This window comes from Oncorhynchus mykiss, chromosome 11 (genome assembly GCF_013265735.2).
Source record: "Oncorhynchus mykiss isolate Arlee chromosome 11, USDA_OmykA_1.1, whole genome shotgun sequence".
NCBI lineage: Eukaryota > Metazoa > Chordata > Actinopteri > Salmoniformes > Salmonidae > Oncorhynchus > Oncorhynchus mykiss.
Window position 1 is genome coordinate 68,569,298 of NC_048575.1, and position 20,661 is coordinate 68,589,958.

General features: G+C 42.7%; 2 protein-coding genes across 8 annotated transcripts in view; one reads left to right on the top strand and one right to left on the bottom strand.

The window, feature by feature from the left end:
* The window catches only part of LOC110535100 (patatin-like phospholipase domain-containing protein 7), a 31,108-nt gene extending 14,912 nt beyond the window's left edge, over positions 1–16,196 (bottom strand). The window contains exons 1-27 of one of the 7 annotated variants that reach the window (XM_036936197.1): positions 16,061–16,196; positions 13,138–13,190; positions 12,907–12,993; positions 12,552–12,648; positions 12,223–12,296; positions 11,873–11,970; positions 11,595–11,735; positions 11,053–11,212; positions 10,727–10,807; positions 10,310–10,438; positions 9,887–9,967; positions 9,143–9,317; positions 8,649–8,741; positions 8,455–8,558; positions 7,975–8,133; positions 7,631–7,708; positions 7,152–7,357; positions 6,866–6,997; positions 6,346–6,469; positions 5,958–6,147; positions 5,678–5,827; positions 5,481–5,544; positions 5,189–5,357; positions 3,593–3,775; positions 3,020–3,198; positions 2,298–2,454; positions 1,976–2,092 (exon numbers count right to left, since the gene is read on the bottom strand). In XM_036936197.1, the coding sequence (XP_036792092.1) occupies positions 1,976–2,092; positions 2,298–2,454; positions 3,020–3,198; positions 3,593–3,775; positions 5,189–5,357; positions 5,481–5,544; positions 5,678–5,827; positions 5,958–6,147; positions 6,346–6,469; positions 6,866–6,997; positions 7,152–7,357; positions 7,631–7,708; positions 7,975–8,133; positions 8,455–8,558; positions 8,649–8,741; positions 9,143–9,317; positions 9,887–9,967; positions 10,310–10,438; positions 10,727–10,807; positions 11,053–11,212; positions 11,595–11,735; positions 11,873–11,970; positions 12,223–12,296; positions 12,552–12,648; positions 12,907–12,993; positions 13,138–13,190; positions 16,061–16,064 (3,285 nt within the window). In that variant the 5' untranslated portion in view covers positions 16,065–16,196. Of the gene's footprint in view, positions 1–1,975; positions 2,093–2,297; positions 2,455–3,019; positions 3,199–3,592; positions 3,776–5,188; positions 5,358–5,480; positions 5,545–5,677; positions 5,828–5,957; positions 6,148–6,345; positions 6,470–6,865; positions 6,998–7,151; positions 7,358–7,630; positions 7,709–7,974; positions 8,134–8,454; positions 8,559–8,648; positions 8,742–9,142; positions 9,318–9,886; positions 9,968–10,309; positions 10,439–10,726; positions 10,808–11,052; positions 11,213–11,594; positions 11,736–11,872; positions 11,971–12,222; positions 12,297–12,551; positions 12,649–12,906; positions 12,994–13,137; positions 13,191–13,405; positions 13,705–15,215; positions 15,323–16,060 lie in introns of those variants that run through there. The other 6 variants (XM_036936196.1, XM_036936194.1, XM_036936195.1 and 3 more) reach the window with 6 other exon arrangements.
* LOC110536291 (39S ribosomal protein L41, mitochondrial) lies at positions 15,330–17,837 on the top strand. Its single transcript, XM_021622014.2, has 2 exons — positions 15,330–15,399; positions 16,083–17,837. Exon 2 carries the CDS (start codon positions 16,121–16,123, stop codon positions 16,526–16,528), a length of 408 nt encoding a protein of 135 aa, XP_021477689.2. The 5' UTR covers positions 15,330–15,399; positions 16,083–16,120; the 3' UTR covers positions 16,529–17,837.
* The last annotated feature ends 2,824 nt before the right edge of the window (positions 17,838–20,661 follow it).

The window sequence follows — 20,661 nt, forward strand, 5'->3', positions numbered from 1 at the left end:
AAATAAAATCAATAGCCCAGCCAACATATACCTTCCCCAGGGGACATAGGGAACCACAGTAATAATATCAACAAAAAGATGGAAATAAAAGTAGGCTGAAACATTAGTAGGCCTAGGTTAGGCTATAGAGCCTACCCCTCTCAGCTAAAGGAAAATAAATATAGATTAGACGGCTATAATGACATTTAGCGGGGCGGGTGGGTCTTTGGATGTTGGCTATATGTTGTCTTACCTCCTTTAGTAATGACAGTAATCGCATTTAGTCATTGGTCCATTTCTCATTGACCAGGATTGTCTTTCAAAAACCGTTTTGCCTCTTCGGCAGTTTTGAAGTGTCGCAGGGCTCCTTGGTGAAGAATCCTGAGCTCGTTTGGGTATTTGAATCCCCTAAAGATGCCTCGATCAATGGAATATTTCTTCACCTCGTCAAACTCTCGGCGCATTCCAGCTGACAGGTTCTGGTGTAAAGTGAGTTTGGCATTTTCCACTGTAATGGTGTTGATTTTCGCCGCCTGCAGGACTCGTTCCTTGTCTGTGAATCTCAGGAAACGTATGGTGGTTGTCTGGCTGCTGGTGGGGGCCTCAGTGCTCGTTGAGCTCTCTTGAGTTCTATGGGCCTGTCGGTGGACATGTGGAGCCACTCGGGAAGTTTGTCTTGCAGGTAGCGGATCAGTGGCATGTTTCCCTCTTCTTTTTAGCCCAGATTTAATAGAACACAATTATTCCTTCGCCCCCTGTTTTCCAGGTCCTCTGTTTTCTCTTCCAGATGTTCTATTTTCTTTTTAGCATATGCTATTGTTTCCATGGCGTCTGTCCATGGATAGGATTCACCCCTCTGCCTCAACCATTAACACAGGGCGCCTGGACATCTTGTTGTTGTCAGGCAAAGCATTTTCCAGGATTGCCACCTTTCCCCCTAACGCACTGAGCTGAGAGTTAATGGCATCTAATTTAATGTTGAGTTCTGTACGCTGGGATCTCAGCTCAGAAAGAATGTCTTCGACAGAGTGCGAGGTTGGCATTCATTGGACCTCGGGGGGGGGGGGGGGGGGGGGTCCTCTTGCTCCTGGCTAATGGTGCTAGCTTTTATTGAAGCTGCTTCTTGGAGGCTTTTTCTGTCGCTAATGCTCGAGGCCGGGTAAAAATGTCACCTGTAGTGTCGCCTTTTGTAGCCGTCATGACTTTTTGACTAAAGCTAAATGAGTTTGAACTTGGAGTGGAGGTAAGCTTAGGAATTGGAAACTACTTGTGCGGAGCTCTTAGTTCATGCAGCCATCTCTTCATGGGTCGCATGATCCCCATGAATACTTTTTTAAGAATAATGTGCAAATATTGTAGAATCCAGGTATGCAAAGCTCTTAGAGACTTACCCAGAAAGACTCCCAGCTGTAACCACTGCCAAAGGTGATTCTAACATGTATTGACTCAGGGGTGTGAATACTTATGTCAATTAGATACTTCTGTATTTCATTTAACACATTTGCAAAAATTCCTAAAAACATGTTTTCACTTTGTCATTATGTGTATTATGTGTAGATGGGTGAGAAAATGTTTGAATCAATTTTCAGTTCAGGCTGTAACACAACAAATGTTTGAATCAATTTTGAATTCAGGCTGTAACACAACAAAATGTGGAATACGTCAAGGGCTATGAATACTTTCTGAAGGAACTGTATATCTTTTCATACGTGCAATGTGAATGCAAGAGACAAGTTGGAATGTCTGACTGAAATACAGGACAAATCAACCTTTTTTTCTAAATTAGTGATGTTTGAATTTGTTGATAAAATGCAGGACATGATTGTTTGGTTGCGGGACAAAGGGCCAAAATTCAGGACTGTCACGCACAATTCGGGACATGTGGTCATATAAACCACAAAATAATCCAGCACGGGGCTTATTCTTTAACCAGTCACTATTAGAAATGGAATCCTGTCATTGGGAGTGGACTACAGTATAACCTACTCAGTCTCACCTCAATCTGTTTGTCCTTAAAGACAGAGCTTATGCTGTTGTTGAAGGAAGCCCCAGAGAACATCGAGGTCACAGGGTACGTCAGGTCGAACACATTCTTGAAGATGGACCCCGTGTTCTAGGGATGGAGAGGGGAGAGAGATACATATTACAGTAAACTTCTCTAATGCATTTAACCCAGTTCCTTGAATTTTATTTCACATATTTAAAATATAGAGTTGTCTCAGCAACTGGAGTACAACAATACATACATAACAAATCCTCAAAAATGCTGAACACAAAGTCTACCGACTTATTTTCATTGTGGTCCTGTACCTACTCACCATGGCCCACTCGCGAGCGCGAACCCTCATACGGCTGCTGCTCTTCTCCTCAGCGTACAGCGCCCCCATCAGGGAGCCGATGGAGGTTCCACCCACCATGTCCACAGGGATTCCTGCCTCATTGATCGCCCGCAGGATGCCAACTTGAGAACAGCCCCTGGATAGAGGAACACAGACCACGGTTAGGTTACAGATTTTAAAAAATGACACTGTACAATAAGCACAGTCAGTGTGTGAGGAAAAGCAGGGGAAAGGGGATGTTCAGCCTAAGAAGCCTTTAGTGGACATTCAAGTAGAGCAGTATTTAGGGGACTAGAGTGAGTAGTACCCACCTTGACCCAGCTCCTGGACATGCCAGAGCAGAAAGGAAAGAGAAGCAGAGAGTAGACAAGACAGACAGAAAGGCCATCATCAAAAGACAGGCCTCACAGAAACACAGCAAGGTAGACAGAGGAGAGAGTAATGCAGAGCAAACAGACACTAAGAACACTATACTACAAATGTAAAGTTAGGCAAAAACGTGGAAAAACCATTACATGGGACTAAAATCACAAAATAATGGTCTTTATATAATTGCAGAGTTGTAACAATCTGCAGCATAGAAATCATAATATGACTACTGCAGACTACATATCTAATCAGCTTCAAAAGTCCTACTGATGGTGCTGCATGTTCATGAGCATGTTACACTGGAGTGTGAGGTAAAGAGAGAGTAGCAGTACCTAGCACCCCCTCCCCCTAGCACCAGGGCGATGGTGTTGCCTGTCAGTACTCTGGCCAGACGGCTGAAGTCAGAGTGGCGGTCCGGAGGCTTCTGGAAAGCACGCTCGTACATCTCTCTCTGAGGATGACCACACAGGACCACAACAGGAACACAAGACCAGGGGTAGAGGGAAAGAGTCTGCAAACTAGTGATTCATCCCAATTGGCACCCTATTCCCTAGTACACTACTTTTGAGTGCTATGTAGTACTCTATATAGGAAACAGGGTGCCATTTGGGAAGCAGACTAGGTCAAGGCTGTCCTTTAAAGGCTTCTTTCTGAGACCTACATCATGTGAGCAGTGAAGCAGAGTGAACCAAGACCAAGAAGTAGGTTGAATATTCCCTAGTGAGAGGAGCTGGGATTATTCTGGCTGAGGTGTGTGTGTACCAGCCTGGACACGCTGCTCTTGGAAAAGTGTGTGTGCGTGTGCTTGCGTTGCCTGTGCCTGCCTGTGTGTCTCTGTGCCTGTCTGTGTGTGTGTGTGTGTGTCTGTGTGTGTCTGTGTATATATATATATATATATAAGGTACCAGTTTAGGCAGGCTCCTCTTGGAGAAGACCCTGTGTGGACAGGAGAGATGCAGGTGTTTGGAGATCCAGCTCCTCATGTTGAGCCAGTCAACAGTGCCCTGGGGCGGGGGACCATCCTCCCTGTGCAGCAGAACCAGCTGCTTCTGTGCCCGCACAGCACTGCCCTCCAGCATCCGCTCCAACTAGGAGACAGAGGCCAAAGCACAGGGACAACAGGGTCATATCCACAGTGGAGTTAAGGTTGTTTTCCAAATGGCACCCTATTTCCTATATAGGCCATTACTTTGGACCAGAGCCCCAGAGCCATCTGGAACACATCCCCAAGGCATGATGTCACTGACAGCTGGGTGGAAATGTAATCTGGAAATAGAAATAGCTGTGAAACTCTAAAGTCTTCTGTCACAAGCTGCATCTCACACGATGTCCTATCCATCATGTAATTATAAACTATTGGACCAGATCCATGTGTTCAAACATTCGGTAGTAGCTTTATAAGAAGTACACTGTATAAGAGGGATTGGGTGCCCATCAATATTATCCCTTCATAGCAATCAGACAGCAGAGAATGAAATAGTCCAAAAGCCTTTCCTATGGGTATCATGATGAAGAGACTCAATGTAAGACCGTATGCCTGCTCCTTAACAAAGCAGAGTGAGGGTAGAAAAGAGAAAGAAACGTGGATTTTAAAAATCATGAGCTTGCCTTGGGCTGTTTCAATATATCACCTTTTTTTTAATGACAGTTGTGTGTGGAAAAAATATTATTTGTATTTTATTCCGTTATATTCCATTATATTCTTACTATAAAATATATGGGTGTTGACTAATCAGGGTAGGTGTGTTTTGTCTGTTTAAATGAACAATATAACATGATTTCATTTGGATGATGCCGCCATGGCTGCACAGAACCGTAACATAATTAAGCTCAAAATACGCCATTCTGTTATTTTCAAAATGTATTTAATTATTCTTTGAATGTTTCTTAAAACAAATGAATAATGGATTTCTTTCGATGGTGTATATTCAGTTGATTTATTAAAATAGATGTCTGACCACATCGGCTCACGTCTACTCATACTCACATGCCGGCATGTGCACAGGAGACATAAAGGCTTATCCTGGCAAGAATGTGGTAAAAATGGGACTGTATGAATTGGGTTCTAAAAAATATTGCCAGATTTTTTATTTTACAGGCAACATACCGTAAAGTCTTTCTCTAAAGGGTAAAAGAGACAAGCTTTGTAAATCTCCTTCCTCATTAAGCTAGAGCATCAGTCATTCAACCCCTAATTAACAGACTTACTTTAATAGGGGTTAAACCTAACAAAGCTAATTAAGAATCCCTTTACACTTCACTAATCCACACACACACAAACACACTCATTACTCTTTACCAGTAATTCCACTTGATAAGATATTGCTTTCATAGTCCCTTGACTATGCTAATTCCAATTAGGCAGATAAGGTTTTATATGTTGATTCTCTATTCAGCTGCCCTTCTTCAGGTTCCTCTTGTAAAAGAGGTCTTCTGAATGGGACTTCCCAGTTAAATAAAGGTTAAAGACATTTTTTGTTTTAAGGCTGTGCGTTTTGTACCTCGCCCACAGTGGGCTCAGCCTCTCCTAGTCCCACAATGATGATGCAGTCGGCCTGGCGGATGCAGCGCTGGGTCCAGGGGGTTAGGGTATCGTCTGATTGGTAGAGAACGATGCGGTGGATGTCCTCCTGCTGCCCCAGCCAACTGGACAGACGGTACTCATGCACACTATAGAGGAGAGAGGTGAGATGTGTTTGTGTTTTTATCAACTATGACAATGAACTGATCTTGACACTAATGTGCTAAAGCAGATAAGCGAGTGCATGCCTGACATTATGACATCATTTCTACCTGTCAAGTGCGGCAGCACCCAGTCTCTGTTTGATGATGTCACTGGTCAATAGTAAGGTTGGACCTAAAGGACCAACATAAATAAAAATGGTACATACTGAATGTTGACCAGTAGTTCACTTTATTGTCCCACATTGGGAAAGCTGTTTGAGTCACTGGGATTGGTGGAACTGGAGGAGTACTAGCGTGGTACATACCAATGGCACTGAGTGCATGTTGCAGCTCCAGTGTGAAGGCTGTTAAAGGTACCTCCAATGATACAGGCAGGATGGTCACAGTGGACAGGTTAGAGGCAGGGTTCCCTGAATCCCACTTACTGCTGGGGGTGTGTAGGAACAGGCCACTAGCTACATACAGGGGGAAGGAACACAGTAGCATGGGGGAGACATCATGGGTGGTTAACACAGACAAAATACAAGAACACACACACAGACACACATTCCCCATGGCACACACATGTTTTGAATGTACACTAACCTGCCAAGGGTCCGTTAACCTGCTGCATATTCCCCAGGATTTTCTGACCCAGCAGATGGATGAGTCTGGTCACTACCTGTGGATACCTCCTCTTGATGGAGCTGAGGGCCCCTTCAGGCAGCTTGGCTAGCTCAGAGTCCCTGACTGCGTGTACTGTAGTGGCTCGGTTCATATGGGTCAGGGCCTCCACCTGATGACACCACACAAGTTTTATGAACAACAGTAAATAAAGGGTTCTATCTCTGAAATGTCGAGTTAAATTAGTCCTGTCCCAGATGCTATGACAATGGGTGACAATAAATGGACATGATAGCACAAAAAGATCTGGGACCAAGCTAGAGGTAAATACATAACCCATAAATAATATGGGATTCTACAACACTCTCACCACCCCAATGAGGTCACCGCGACCATACTCCCCAGTCAACGCCTTCTTCCCATCATCCTTTGCAATGACAGAACGTAGGCGGCCACTGAGGACGATGAAGGTGCTGTCTGACTTGTCTCCCTGCCTAGGAACGGGTGGGTATAGAGGTGAGACAGAGGAACAGATAGAGGACATGAGTCCATTCAGCAGAGAGAGCCATTATGTCATGTGGCTACGATGCCAATGTCCATTCTAGTGTTCTGTTCAGATGTAGGATCTTAATTTGATCACACTGTTGCAGAATAACTTATATTTGAGGTTTTAAAAGTCTTCTGAAGTATGTAATTCCACTTTGAAATGTCAGACTTGATTTTCCCTTACAAAAAAAACGTATTATCCCCTAAAAAAAATCCATTAATTATAATCAACATAATCATTCACATTTCCTGTTGGTGCAGGATTATCTTCTTGCTGTAGACCGGCTCAAATTAAGATCTTACATCTTAGTACAGTATGTACTTTGATGGTATTCAGCAGGTACCTGTAGACAGCGCGGCCGGCCTCCAGAGCCATCCAGTCCAGAGCAAAGTCTATCTGCCTGACGAAGGAGGATACTCTCTTCACCACGGTGTGAGCCACATTCAGCACCACCCTGGGCTCCTCGCGCATGATCCTACATAGACACACATTCGCATGTTCAGATAGCAACTACTGTGCACAAAAACATGCACACCAACAGGTGGGACTCTGGGACAAAGATGACAATTACAGTGACAACACTGCCATCAGACATTGACAGAGAGTGTCTGTGCACTGGGGATACATACTCATAGAAGGCAGCTTTAGAGATAGACAGGAAGGTGCAGTCCCTGTGTGCTCGGACGCTGAAGATGAGGGGTTCACCGGTCAGCACGGCCAGATGACCCACCATCTCCCCCGGGTGGGTGAGAAACAGCAGGGTGTCCTCCTCACGGTCGATCGTCCTCTGGTACACATGGAGCGCCCCCGAGATCACAAACTGCACACTCACATCCTGCCAGAGGGAACAGAGACACAGATGTACATAATGTCAATGGGTGCGTCCTAATGGCTCCCTATTCCCTATGGGCCCTGGTCAAAATCAGTGCACTATATAAGGAATAGGGTGCTACTTGAAACGCATAAATAAACCACTTATAACATGCAGAGACAAACGGACGACTGTTTCTGCCAGTGCTACTGAGAGAGAAGAAGTAGACGTTGTAGTGAGCTGAGCTCTAGCCTCAGGGCTATGGACCACCACCAGCATGCAGACAGATAGACTGACCTGGTCCCCCTGGCTGTTCACCACACAGCCAGCTTTGACCTGACGCAAAGTCACTCTGCCCTCCAACAGACTGAGGTCCTGACAGAGAGAGGCAGAGAAGAGAGGGTCAGAAAATACACATTGGCTCTATGGCAGGAATGTCCAAAGTCTCTGGAGGGACGCAGTGTGTGTCCCGGCTTCTGTTCCAGCCCAGCTACTGATCAAGCAATAACAATCTTCAATCGGGACTGTAAATAGTTGAATCAGGTGTTAATGCTGGACTGGAACAAAAGCCTGCACATGGTGTGTCTCTCCGGGGCCAGAGTTAGAGTGTATACTGAGACCCAGAGGGAGCCATGCAGTACCTGTAATTGTATGAGACGCTGCAGGTCCTTCTTGGCAGCCTGGAAGATGGTGTTGATCTTGCTGTGGTGGATGTGGGCTGACTGACTTTCTCCAGCCTCACGGTAGTGATACACAGCAGAGGGAGTATGCAGCATAGTCACACTCTTCTTCAGAATGGACTGATGAAGGAGAGAGAGAGAGAGAGAGAGAGAGAGAGAGAGAGAAGGGGTAGAGAGAGAGAGAGAAGGGGTAGAGAGAGAGAGAAGGGATAGAGAGAGAGAGAGAAGGGGTAGAGAGAGAGAGAGAGAGAGAAGGGGTAGAGAGAGAGAGAAGAGAGAGAGAGAAGGGGGAGAGAAGAGAAGGGGTAGAGAGAGAGAGAGAGAGAGAGAGAGAGAGAGAGAGAGAGAGAGAAAAGCCATTCTGATTTTCCATGTATCTTTATAACTTTTTTGTTACTACATAGTGAGAGGTGTCCATTAAGATTCCAGTGGACCATATACCTTGTGAGGGACCTGGGGACTTGCTGGTGGTGTCTCTGCTTTAGCTGCTGCTTCTCGTATTCTGGCTCGCTGATACGTCATGTTGAGGTCAGCAGACGTGACACCTGAGAGTGTGAGGAGAGAGCATTCAGACACACGGAGCAGGGCTTGTACAGTACAGGTGTGTGTGTGTGCATGAGGTAATGGATGCTTACTTGACACTGCCACAGGAGTGGACTGAGAGCGAGACCTCTTTCCTTTAGTGGTGGGGCTGCTATGTAAAAGACAGGACTTCCTCTCCCCATTCTCTGAAACACCACAACCATACAGCAACACCATGAGTATGTGTTTCCAGAAAGCCACCATTGTTCATAGTGACATAACATAACTGCCTCCACATTCATCCATTTGGATCAATCTTTACATGATAAAGTGTTCCAAATGTAATCCAGACATAATCCAGACTAGAGTTTCACATTTCCAGTAGCTTTCCCAAAATTGCCACGCTTTCCCAGAAACCCGAGTTGGAGGATTCCCGGATTTTCTGCTTATACCCTCCTGATTTCAGGAATCTTTCAACTGGGATTTGTTTTTTGGGGAGAAAGTGACCTGAATTATGGAACCCTATGCAAAACCAAAAGGATAAATGATCATTCAATGCAATGATGCTGAGATTGACCAGTGAGATGACCATCCCATAATAACTGACCTGTGTCACTGGGCCCCTTCTCATGGCAAGACTCTTCAGACTGAGCCTGTCTATGAGAACCCCCTCTCTCAGGCCCAGCCTCTTCAGACCGGGAGTGCTGTCTGTGTAGACCCCTGTTAGGGTTGGCTTCACCTATCACACTGTGCACTGCCACCAAGGGGACTGCCTGGCTCTCCTGAAACACAACACACACAGAGAACCATCAGGTTTGTGCATTCCCTTCAAAGATTAAATACCCAGTCATTAATCTCAGGTTAACTCAGAACTAAAGTCTTGAGTAATTGGTCAGCTGCTGGGTCCATACATGTTAAAAGAAGAGATTAAGAGATGCTAGAATGAGGAGCGGAACTGGAACGAGGCGCTCAACCCTCTCTCTTTGCAAGTTATGGGAAAGTCTATGGGCTGAATGTCCCGTCCCCTTCTGAGAATTCAAAATATGCCAAAACCTGCGAAAACATAATTTGTCCAAATAACAAGTATCGAAAAACCCAAGCACCAGACCTATTGCTGCTCGTTAGCTATCGGCAGCCATAGTATAGATACAGTGTCTGTGTCTGTCAGATCTACGATACGATTTATGTTTACGTTGTCTGCCCATGAGATTACCCAGTCATGGATCATCTTTCATTATTGAGGTCTGTGTGTGTGTGTGTGTGTGTGTGTGTGTGTGTGTGTGTGTGTGTGTGTGTGTGTGTGTGTGCGTGCGTGCGTGCGTGCGTGCGTGCATGTGCGCATGTCTCATACCGCATTGAAGAGCTCGGTGGTGAGACCTAGGTAGTTGTGAAGGGCTAGGAAGGTCACTCTCTGCAGGCGCACCATGATGATCTAGAAAGGACAACAAAAAGTAACAACGGACCCACTGTTTTAGGAGAGCAGAACAGAGTACAGCCAGGCTGTGTCCCTGAAAATAATAAATACTCAGCCATTTTGTATCTTTTGGTTAGCTGTGTAGCTACAAAATAATGTTTCAGTTGCATACAAACCAGTCAGGGGAGTAATCTCCAGTATTTGAGTGAGATTATATAATCGCTGATTTCCCTATCTACAGACCACATCCCAAATGGCATTGAATCAGTTGGGCCCTGGTCAAAAGTAGTGCACTATACAGGGAATAGAGTGCCATTTGGGACGCAGCCTAGGACAGTCTGTCAATGATAGTAACAGTACCTGGATAACGCGGACCAGAGTCTCTGGGTATTTCTCAAACACACACTGGAAGGCAGCAGCTGGAAGACGCAGTATGGTAGAAGGGGCTGCAGCTCTGGCAGATACAGTCTTGTAGGGGGCTGAGTGACCCTGGGATGCATAAGGTGGTAGAGGACGAGAGGAATTCATTCTAGCTTAGTTCAGTGGTGGCTGGTGTCACTTTAAACCAGAGGACGGGCTCCTTGTAATGGCTGGAATGGAATAAATGGAAAGGTATAAAATACATCAAGCACATGGTTTTCCATTCCAGCCATTACTATGAGTCGTTTGCCCCTCACCAGCCTCCTGTGTCTTCAGTACTTATCAGAGTGGAGCGGGTATATAAACATGCGCTAGTTGAGTCAAAGGGTAAATGACAGAGTGGAAAGCGTAACATACAGTGATGACATCCAGGATACTGAGCAGACTGTGGACACTGTCTCCTGGCAACACCTCCTTCACAACCACATCTGTCCCATCCTATAACAACAAAATACATTTCATTTGCATTTGACTGTCAAATTTGACATACATAATACATGTAGTTGTAAACGCATCGTAATGTCGGAGATCACTTCACCTCATGACCTTGGGGCGAAATGTTTGTCATAGATTAAATACAATTTCCTTTCAATCACTGCAAATACCTTCGGCATTTTCCTATTCATTGAGGTGAAATAACATTGTCTCCAGCACCAGATAGATATAGCATGTGGAGACCTTACACTCTCATGTATGCAGAGCTCCAGACGGCCATCTTGCACCACGTAGATGCTGTCGTCGATGTCCCCGGGACGGAAGAGAGGCTCCATCTCATGGAGCTGCACAAACACCATGTGACGACACAGCTCCAGGAACAGAGGCTTCTCAAAGTGGCCCAGGACCCTGGTGAGATGGATTACACAGGGGTTATCACTCACAGGCTTTGCTAACACAACTGTTGGTAATGCAACACCTTACAACATGAGAACCCATAATTTATGTGAGGGATACTCAAATCTGGACCTTGAGTCTAGGTACACTTCTGGTTTTATTTTTTATCTGGTAGTTAATTGAACTCACCAGGTGTCCTGGGTTTGTTGTTGTTTAACCATTTAAAAAAAAAATTATAATAATTATCCAGGCGAGTCAATGAAGAACAAATTCTTATTTACAATGACGGCCTGGATTAAAGTGCAAGAATGAGAATTATCAGTGTAACTGGACTCAAGGTCCAGATTTGAGTATCCCTGGTCTAGGTGTAGACGTATGTTTGCGGTTCCCTTACCTGACATTCTTGAGCATGTAGAGCACCTCAGAGGGCAGGTGGGAGTTCTGCACGTCAAACTCTGTGAGGTCAGCCTCCAGAAGAGAGGGAGGGGGCTCCTTAGCCACCAGGGTGGGAGGCTCCTTCCTAATGCGCAGGATTCTGGGACACAGAGTGTTAGCCTTAGTGCGTGGTGTTCAAACTCATCCTAACAAAACTTGGTCAAATTGTTCACCATCAGGAAAGGAGAGGTTATCACTTCAGGTATCATCTGAATACACAATGTAGTCATGACTCACTTTCGTGCTATAGACAGGACTTTAGTTCTCTTCCTGATTCGCTGCTTCTGGGACCCTGAGGTAGAGATAGGGGTTGAGGTAGAGGACAAGGTCTGCACCTGGTATGGAGAAAAACAGGGAGACATATTTTTATTTAAATATACTCTGTGGAACCAGCCTGATCTCGCAGTAGCTCACATTCTGACAAGTGAAGTCAAATGAAACCAGAGCGCAGTGCTCAGTCCGCTTGACCAGGCTACAGTGGAGCCTAACAATCGGACAATCTACTGTATCTCTATGTGCTATTTATACTGACAATAACGCCAAACAGTTATGGGAGACACACTAGACAAAATATGCGAGGGACTGACCTTTCTCATGATCTTTCTGCCATAAAACATAACTTTGTCTCTTTTCCTGAAGCGATAGTGAGGCTGCTCCTCCTCTGGAAAACACATACAGAAACATGCCATGAACATATTAGGCCTAAATGGCTTTTAGAGCTAATCTACAGTTTTTTGGGGGGTTTATTACAATGTTACAAACTTGAACAATGTTCACTATTTTACTGGTTTCAAATATTTTGGTTTCAAATATTTGCTGATACAAGTAGGTAGTTACTGTACAACAACTGACTCTAACAATTAAATAAAATAGTAAGCTCTTCAGTTATGAGGGAATGGAGGAAGGGAATACAGACTGTACTGTTCGTATCTTCTGTAGAATAAAAACACAACAACGCCTATGAGAGACACTCCCACCACAGCCAGTACAGCTACGATCAGCAAACCAGTCCACTGGGAGGGGAAAAGAAGATGATTATTTGGCGTGAACCAAACCACATCCACACTAATATATTGGCTAGGGGTTTGTCCCAAATGACACCCTATTCTCTATAAAATGCACTACTTTAGACCAGAGCCCTAGTAGGCCTACACTGGGAGCAATTTGGGATGCACAACAGTAGGCTTTTGGCATGCTGGTCTAAGAACAGCCACAAAAGCATTTTTTGCAGAGTAAGTGCTGGAGGAGAAAGTGTTGGGTGGCTATCTAACCAATGGCAATGGCATAGCAGTCTCTGTTCTGTCCTCCACCCAATGTTGCATCCTGGCCTTGATTTCACTGCCAAGAGGCACCAGGCTCTACAAAACAAAAAGGAAACCAACATTCATCTGATGTGTATTCATGACCAGGCATATAGGAGGTTAGATAGAGGAATGGAATCAAAGACTGCATATTAGACAGGGTAATAGAGTAGGTAGGAGACATAGAACTTGGTTTATTACTGGGTATGTAATGCAGCTGTCCTCATCTTTGTCATCCACCTTGTCATCCATTCCTGGCAACAACAAAACAAGGTCACAGTGGAAGAGACTGTAGAAAATATCAGAAAGTCTTTCTCACCCACTTCAATCATTCCATACAGTGATAGGCCTAATCAGAAAGGAATGGGGTTAAATGTGCATTGTGTGAATTATTGAACTCCTAAAAAGTAATTAAGGCAAAACATCCCCTAACAAAACAGATTAGAAATGAGAACACCGGATCACTCACTGGCTGTAGTCACAGAGAACTGCCACAGTGTGACTTTCTGCTGCACTCTGTAACCAGACACCATCTCGCCACTGCACTTGCATACTTGAATAGACTCACCCACAAACAAGGAGGCTACACTACACACCAACGTAAACAGATTGTTCATGACAGGCATAACAATGGTTTAAAGTCAAATCAAATAAGGCCTGTTCATAAAATACTGTGCAGGTGCACTGCAGGATTGTTTTCAAGAACTGGACTTTTTGCCTAGCTGTGCTTGATCAACAAACTGACAAAACACAGGCATACCACTCTACGAATGTTTCCCCTCCCTTAATGTATCTATGGAAGAAATATGGAAGACTATATTTCCAATCAATTACATTTAACCCCAGATATTAAATTGGTGCTCATAGGTCCAGGCAGTCGACGGCTATATACCGAGGTAAAGTTGGTTTTAGACATTCACCAAAAGCCATTTTAAAATGTAAAAATGAATATCTAATTCACCGTTTGTCACATAAACATCAAACTATGTATGATTTATTCTATAAATGTCTAGCATACCTTTACAACCTTTGTTTTGAGTAAACATTATGTAGTCCGTCTAGAGGCCATGTGGTCAAAGTTCTAACGAGTCTGTTATACCCTATTAGAAGGGGCCTGGCATAAATTCTGCATCTTCAGTCATATTAAATTAGATTACAGGAAAAAACTAAGGGGTCAGGCCTGACTAACAAAGAAGACAGGTGGATGGATCAAGAGGACCAAGACAACCAAGAGGATCAACATGGACATTCCACAGTGGAGATAAGGCAATCTAAGAGTGACCCATAACATATACTACCGTTCAAAAGTTTGGGGTCACTTAAAAATGTCCTGTTTTCAACAGTGAAGAGGCGACTCTGGGATGCTGGCCTTTTAGGCAGAGTTGCAAAGAAAAAGCCATATCTCAGACTGGCCAATAAAAATAAAAGATTAAGATGGGCAAAAAAACACAGACACTGGACAAAGATATGTATTTTTCTTTGCAACTCTGGATAGAAGGCCGGCATCCCGGAGTCGCCTCTTCACTGTTGACATTAAGACTGGTGTTTTGTGGGTACTATTTAATGAAGATGCCAGTTGAGGACTTGTGAGGTATCTGTTTCTCAAACTAGACACTCTAATCTACTTGTCCTCTTGCTCAGCTGTGCACCGGGGCCTCCCACTCCTCTTTCTATTCTGGTTAGAGCCAGTTTGCGCTGTTCTCTGAGGGTATTAGGTATTACCATATCCCTTTCAATTCACATTCCTTGCAGAAATAACTATTTGCAAACATTGTGTAACTTAATATTGAACAAATTGCACTTGAAATTAAAATTTCTTTAAAGTTATTGCAAATAAATGCATATTTTCACTTTTTTTCTGCGACGATCACTGAATTAGTTACTGATCTCTTCATCTTTAAATGCAATATTTGAGATTTTATGTATTTCAAACAAATCAAAACTGGAATTTCTACTCAAAACAGGTTGTAAAAGTAGGCTAGACATTTATAGAATTTATCATATCTAGTTTGATGATTTTGTGGCAAATGGTGAATTCGTTATTGATTTTCACATTTTTAAATGGCTTTTGGCGAATATCTGTCCGAATGTGTGAATATAAAACCAACTTTACCTCGGTCGGCTATATGGCCATTTGTGTAACAACTGCCACGCGAAGCTCAATGGACTGACAAACAAACATACTATCATCCCGCTATGCAGTTTTGTTGCCATGCAGTCAAATAAACACAAAGGAATTGCACCACACTATATGGTTAAATTAAAATATTATGACTTACTGGATCGTATTACCAAACGTTCCACTTTATTCTCCACTGTCAAAGTCTTGTACACATGTATTTTCATTCCAGTATCTGGAATTCCAATTGGCTACCACTGACTGAATCCAACCAATAACAAAAGGTTTTATTCTGACGTCGGTGTCTTCGTGTGCGCTCTATCTTCCGGTGGGCACTGTTCAAGGTGAGTGTGTAAAATGTCCACGTATTATCGCTAAAGTGAGATTAATCGAAGTCATGTAGCTAGTGCCTATCATCCAAAAGTTGATCTAGCTAGCTACTTCAACAATTAATGTCCGCACTACAGCTGTTTACAAACCGATAGTGTGTTGTTAACCCATGCCATGTGTTTTGCCAGCTACAGCAGCTAACGTTAGCTAATTAACTCGTGCTATCAACATACAAGGGACAAAAACCATATTGCTAGCTAGTTATAACAGCCAGCAACGAAACTATGGACAGGGGACAATGTTTAGACGTTTTCAATTATTAGCCATATCTTCAGGAAGAATCACAACATGGAACATGTGGTAATTCGAGTCGTGCATAACATTAACGGTACAAGCATGATAACATCGACCGTTAACGTTAGTTACTAGTAGCTAGCTAAAAATAGCTAGCGAGAAAGCGAAGCAGTAGTTGCTTAACAATTAACTAATTTGCACAGGGTAGGAAACTGAAGTCAATATAACAATTGATTTCTCATTCTTCATCTTAGTCTCACTTACTTAATTTAAACGAATGTGAAAGAACTGATACCATAAAGGTTGCTAGGTTCACCACGGTGAGGAGCTAACTGCTTAATATTGTTTCCAGAGTAGGTTTAAACTCAGTTGTAATCTCACCCATTTCATTGACTCCATACAGATTTGTCCTCCAGCTCGAGACCAAAACTCTTCGATGCGATGGGTGTATTGAATGCTCTTCGAAGGGGCCTTGTGAGAGGAGCAGATCGTATGGCTGAATTCACCAGCAAGCGTGGCTCAAGGACTCACTACAAAGGCAGAGGGGCACAGCCAACGGGAGTACTGACCTCCAGCAGAAAATTTGTTCCAGTACAGGCAATGATTCCTCAGTTTGTGGTGCCAAACTTGGAGGGATTCAAACTCAAGCCCTACGTGTCGTACCGCACCCCGGCTGGAACGGAGCCCGCTGTCACCCCTGAGGGTCTGTTCTCTGAGACTGTGGCCCCACAGATCCAGAAAGACTTTGAGGAAGGCTCCTTTGATAAGGAACAGCTGGAGAAATACGGGTTTGAACCCACACAGGAAGGAAAGTTATTCAAACTCTACCCCAAGAACTTTATACGATAAGTAGTCCACCAAATCTGATCCATCTGGAACTCTGAGCGTTAAGGATCATTGACTTATTTAGTTTGTGTTGGGAGGTCAAGAGGTTGTTTTACTGGACCCTGGTGTATTATGAATGTGCTTGCTGAAAGTACTAGTATACGCACTTCTTATTTAAACATGTATATTATGTTTTGGTCTTTATTTTTTTTAGACATCAATAAGCATGTTGGCTACAGGTTATTTGAATGTAGTCGAGGTTTGCACTAAGCAAAATCATTGCTTAGTGCAAAATGCTTACTTACGAGTCCTTAACCAACAATGCAGTTTTTTAAAATCCAGATAAGAAATAACAATAAGTAATTAAAGAGCAGTGTTAAAATAACAATAGTGAGACTATATACAGGGGGGTACCAGTACATAGTCAATGTGCGGGGGCACTGGGTTAGTCGAGGTAATATGTACATGTAGTTAGTTATTAAAGTAACTATGCATATATAACAACAGAGTAGCAGCACTGTAAAAGGAGCCATTTGATTAGATGTTCAGGAGTCTTATGGCTTGGGGGTAGAAGCTGTTTAGAAGCCTCTTGGACCTAGGCTTGGCGCTTTGGTACCGCTTGCCGTGCGGTAGCAGTGAGAACAGTCTGACGAGGGTGGCTGGGAGTCTTTGGCAATTTTTGGGGCTTTTTCTGACGCCGCCTGGTATAGAGATCCTGGATGACAGGAAGCTTGGCCCCAGTGATGTACTGGGCCGTTTGCACTACCCTCTGTAGTGCTTTGCGGTTGGAGGCTGAGCAATTGCCATACCAGGCAGCGATGCAACAAGTCAGGATGGTGCAGCTGTAGAACCTTTTGAGGATCTGAGGACGCATGGCAAATTTTTCTGTGTATATATACAAATAAATAAATGTAACATGTAAAGTGGCCCATGTTTTATTCTCTTAAATACAAGATCCCAGAAATGTTCCATACTATCACGTTTGTTGCATAGAATGTTTACAATCTTTTACATTTTTTGTACAGTAATATATACATGGAAGTGCTTTTCCTGAAACATTTCTCAGCACAGTTGTAACAAGCCCATGATGCACTTGTCAGGGAAGCAAGCATCATTTAGGGATAGTTCACTGAACATTGTATAATGTTCATTAGTCCACTGTTGATATGCTCCCCAAAAATTATACGTCAGCAGTAAAGTTTTCAACATATACCACTTTCAGTTTAAAAAATCTAAACGTGTGACAGTTTTTTGTATCACAGTTTTTGCTTTTTACTGTTAGTGCTCTATCTTCAAGATTTGATATTTATAATTAAAAAAATAATAATTGAAACTGGTGCTGGTTGTTTTGTTTGAACATTCAAATAGGCGATGCAGGTACGTTCCTCACAGGTGAAATATTTGCATTCTTCTGTCTCTGCGTCCTGATTTCATGGATTTGACCAATGAGACTAAACAAGTCTCAACTTCTACTTTGCTGGTGCGCCTGCCTGGCAACCATCTCCCTCTCCTGTTGTTCCTCTCCCTCCTAGGCTTTCACAGTGCAAGTGACCTGTGGGTCCAGACACAGTGCTACACATGCAGCATGTGGTCTTAGAAGGGTTGGGACAGGGAAGTGGGCATGCCACAGAGAACAGAGCTAGCAGGTGGTGGGGATAAGCTCTCAGGTACGTAAACACGACGTCCGGCATCATCTTATTGAAGTTGGCAGTGGGAGATTCATACTGAATCCTTAGGTGTCTTCCTGTATGGAACTGTCTTGCTCTGTGGTCTCCAGGGGGTGGCTCATCCAGGAACAGGCATGACCAGTCGGCCCTATAGGCCAGGGAGTTGTGGAGCATGTAGGAAGCGAAGACGGAACACACTCCTCTGCCCACACCTAGAGGAAGAAGTGAAAAATACTGTTTTGACACAATGACAAAACATTACCCGCTCTTACAATTATATGGTACTTTACTAAACCTTTTTGTTGGAATGCCCCTTTAAAAATCTATCAGACATGGTAGTTGTGGTAAAGGGGTAAGTTTTCATGTGCATGTCATGCCCCTGTCTAGCCCCAGTTCCCACACTTTGCTCGAAGGTGAGGTGTACGTACCATATACTCACTCTGCTGTTGTGATCTCTGTGCCTTTTGATGAAGTGTGTGGTCCAGTAGAGGGTGACAAAATGCCACTATTGACCGTTGTCCCATGATTAAATAGGTTCACAAGAAAATATCAAAATATTTGAGAATCGGCTGTCGTGACGTAATCTGTGTGAGATTGTTGGGTGTGTGTATGTTTGCATATGTTTTACTCAGAATAGATTATTCCCAGATGTTAGTTTTTTTTCTTCACAAGTATGTCATGAATTTTCATAACTCCAAACTGGCAACACTTGTAACGAAGCCAGTTTTACATTCAAAACCTTTCATTGTGCATTCATTTTGTTTGTAGAGATCTTTCACCACACAACCATTGATCCAAAATATGTTTACTGTGAAATATAATCATCATATAAATTAATCATGTATCATCATATATATAATATAAGACCATTGGTTTAAGCATCCAAATACAACAATTGAGTGATTTTGAAAACCAGTAAATCCAACAGCAAAACATTTAAGATCCATGTTTTAACATTGTTATTTGAATGTATTATGTGGCAGTACTGTAAATTACTGTACATTACACTGTTTTCACATTAGGCAATACATTTCCACTACCCATTAAAATGGACTGAATATCACATTTCCATCATTTCTATCCCATGTGTGATCATTGAAGACATGTTTCACAATGTAATCACATTTTAAACAGTAAAGAAACGATGTTTAGCTGGTTGATTTGAAAAGTCATAGTCAATCGATCAATAATATAATAATACTCAGCAAAAATGTTTAGCATTCATTTACAATCTTAGAAACTATGAGAATAGAAAGGTTCAGAACTTTGGTGAAACATCACAGCACAGTTGAAAATTATATGGCAATTAGAAATCAAAACTGGATGGTTTTCAGAGATAGATGAGAGGGGTTGAGGGTAGCTAAACAAAAAATATATAACTAATGTAAAATATACCATGTCCATAAAATGTATATAGCATGTAAAAGCCTAAGTACTGTTGTCCATTACTTTACTCCAATTAGGGGAGGGGTGATAATAAAGGAATATATTTTTTATAAAAACAAATGTTTACACCTCAAAATATGTTAATGTGCCAGAAACAACAATGCAATGCACCCACTAGTGTTTTTGGCACTCCAAAGATACTGTATGGTACACTATTCTGTGGGGGTGAATTACAGTACCATTCGAAATACAGCAATGTTCCCAGAATTAACCATAATTTACAGCCTGCTGCAGTAAAACGTTCCAGAGTTGTTTACCTTTTGGTCTGGATTGAAATCACTGCATGCTTCATCCATGGCCTGAAGGAGGGTGGTACACTTCATGGGGATGTATTTCTTTCTGTTTTGGACTTTCTGTATTATTTACATGTTGGTATTGTATTGATATTGTATAATTGCACTGTAGGAGCTACAAACAATAGCATTTCACTGTACCTGCTGTAACATCTGCTCATCTGTGTACGTGACCAATACACTTTCATTTGATTTGTTGCATACAGTACATCTCTGATCTTGTCAATATCAGATTTGCATAAAACTTACTGTGAAGTAAAATCACAAGTCATCATCAAAGTAGTACATTTGAGTACATAAAATACTTTTTGTTTCTTCTTTCCAGACGTATTGCACATTTCCCTAACGGTTTTGTTTCAATCACTTTGGCACATTTTTCAGATGTACAGTGTTAAAGTAAAACAACTCTAAGGTGATAACACTTGTAATGCCCCTGTCTTATGTTTAGAACTTTTAATTGTGCACACATCTTTCACCGCTGAGTCGTTCATGTAAAATCAAGTTTTTCGTGAAATATCATGACCACATTTTGTTTAGTCACCAATACACCAGATAATGATAGGCTCACCATTTAGTAATTTTAACTACCATTTAATACAATAGCAAAAAATGAAAGATACACATTTCAAATCTGTTCTTTTAAAGTGCTGAATGGAAAGAATAGTAGGTGGTAAATATCATTTTCCATTCAGTATGACACTTAAAAAATAATTATCCATTGGCAGGTTGTGAGCAAGTTGGGAAATATGTC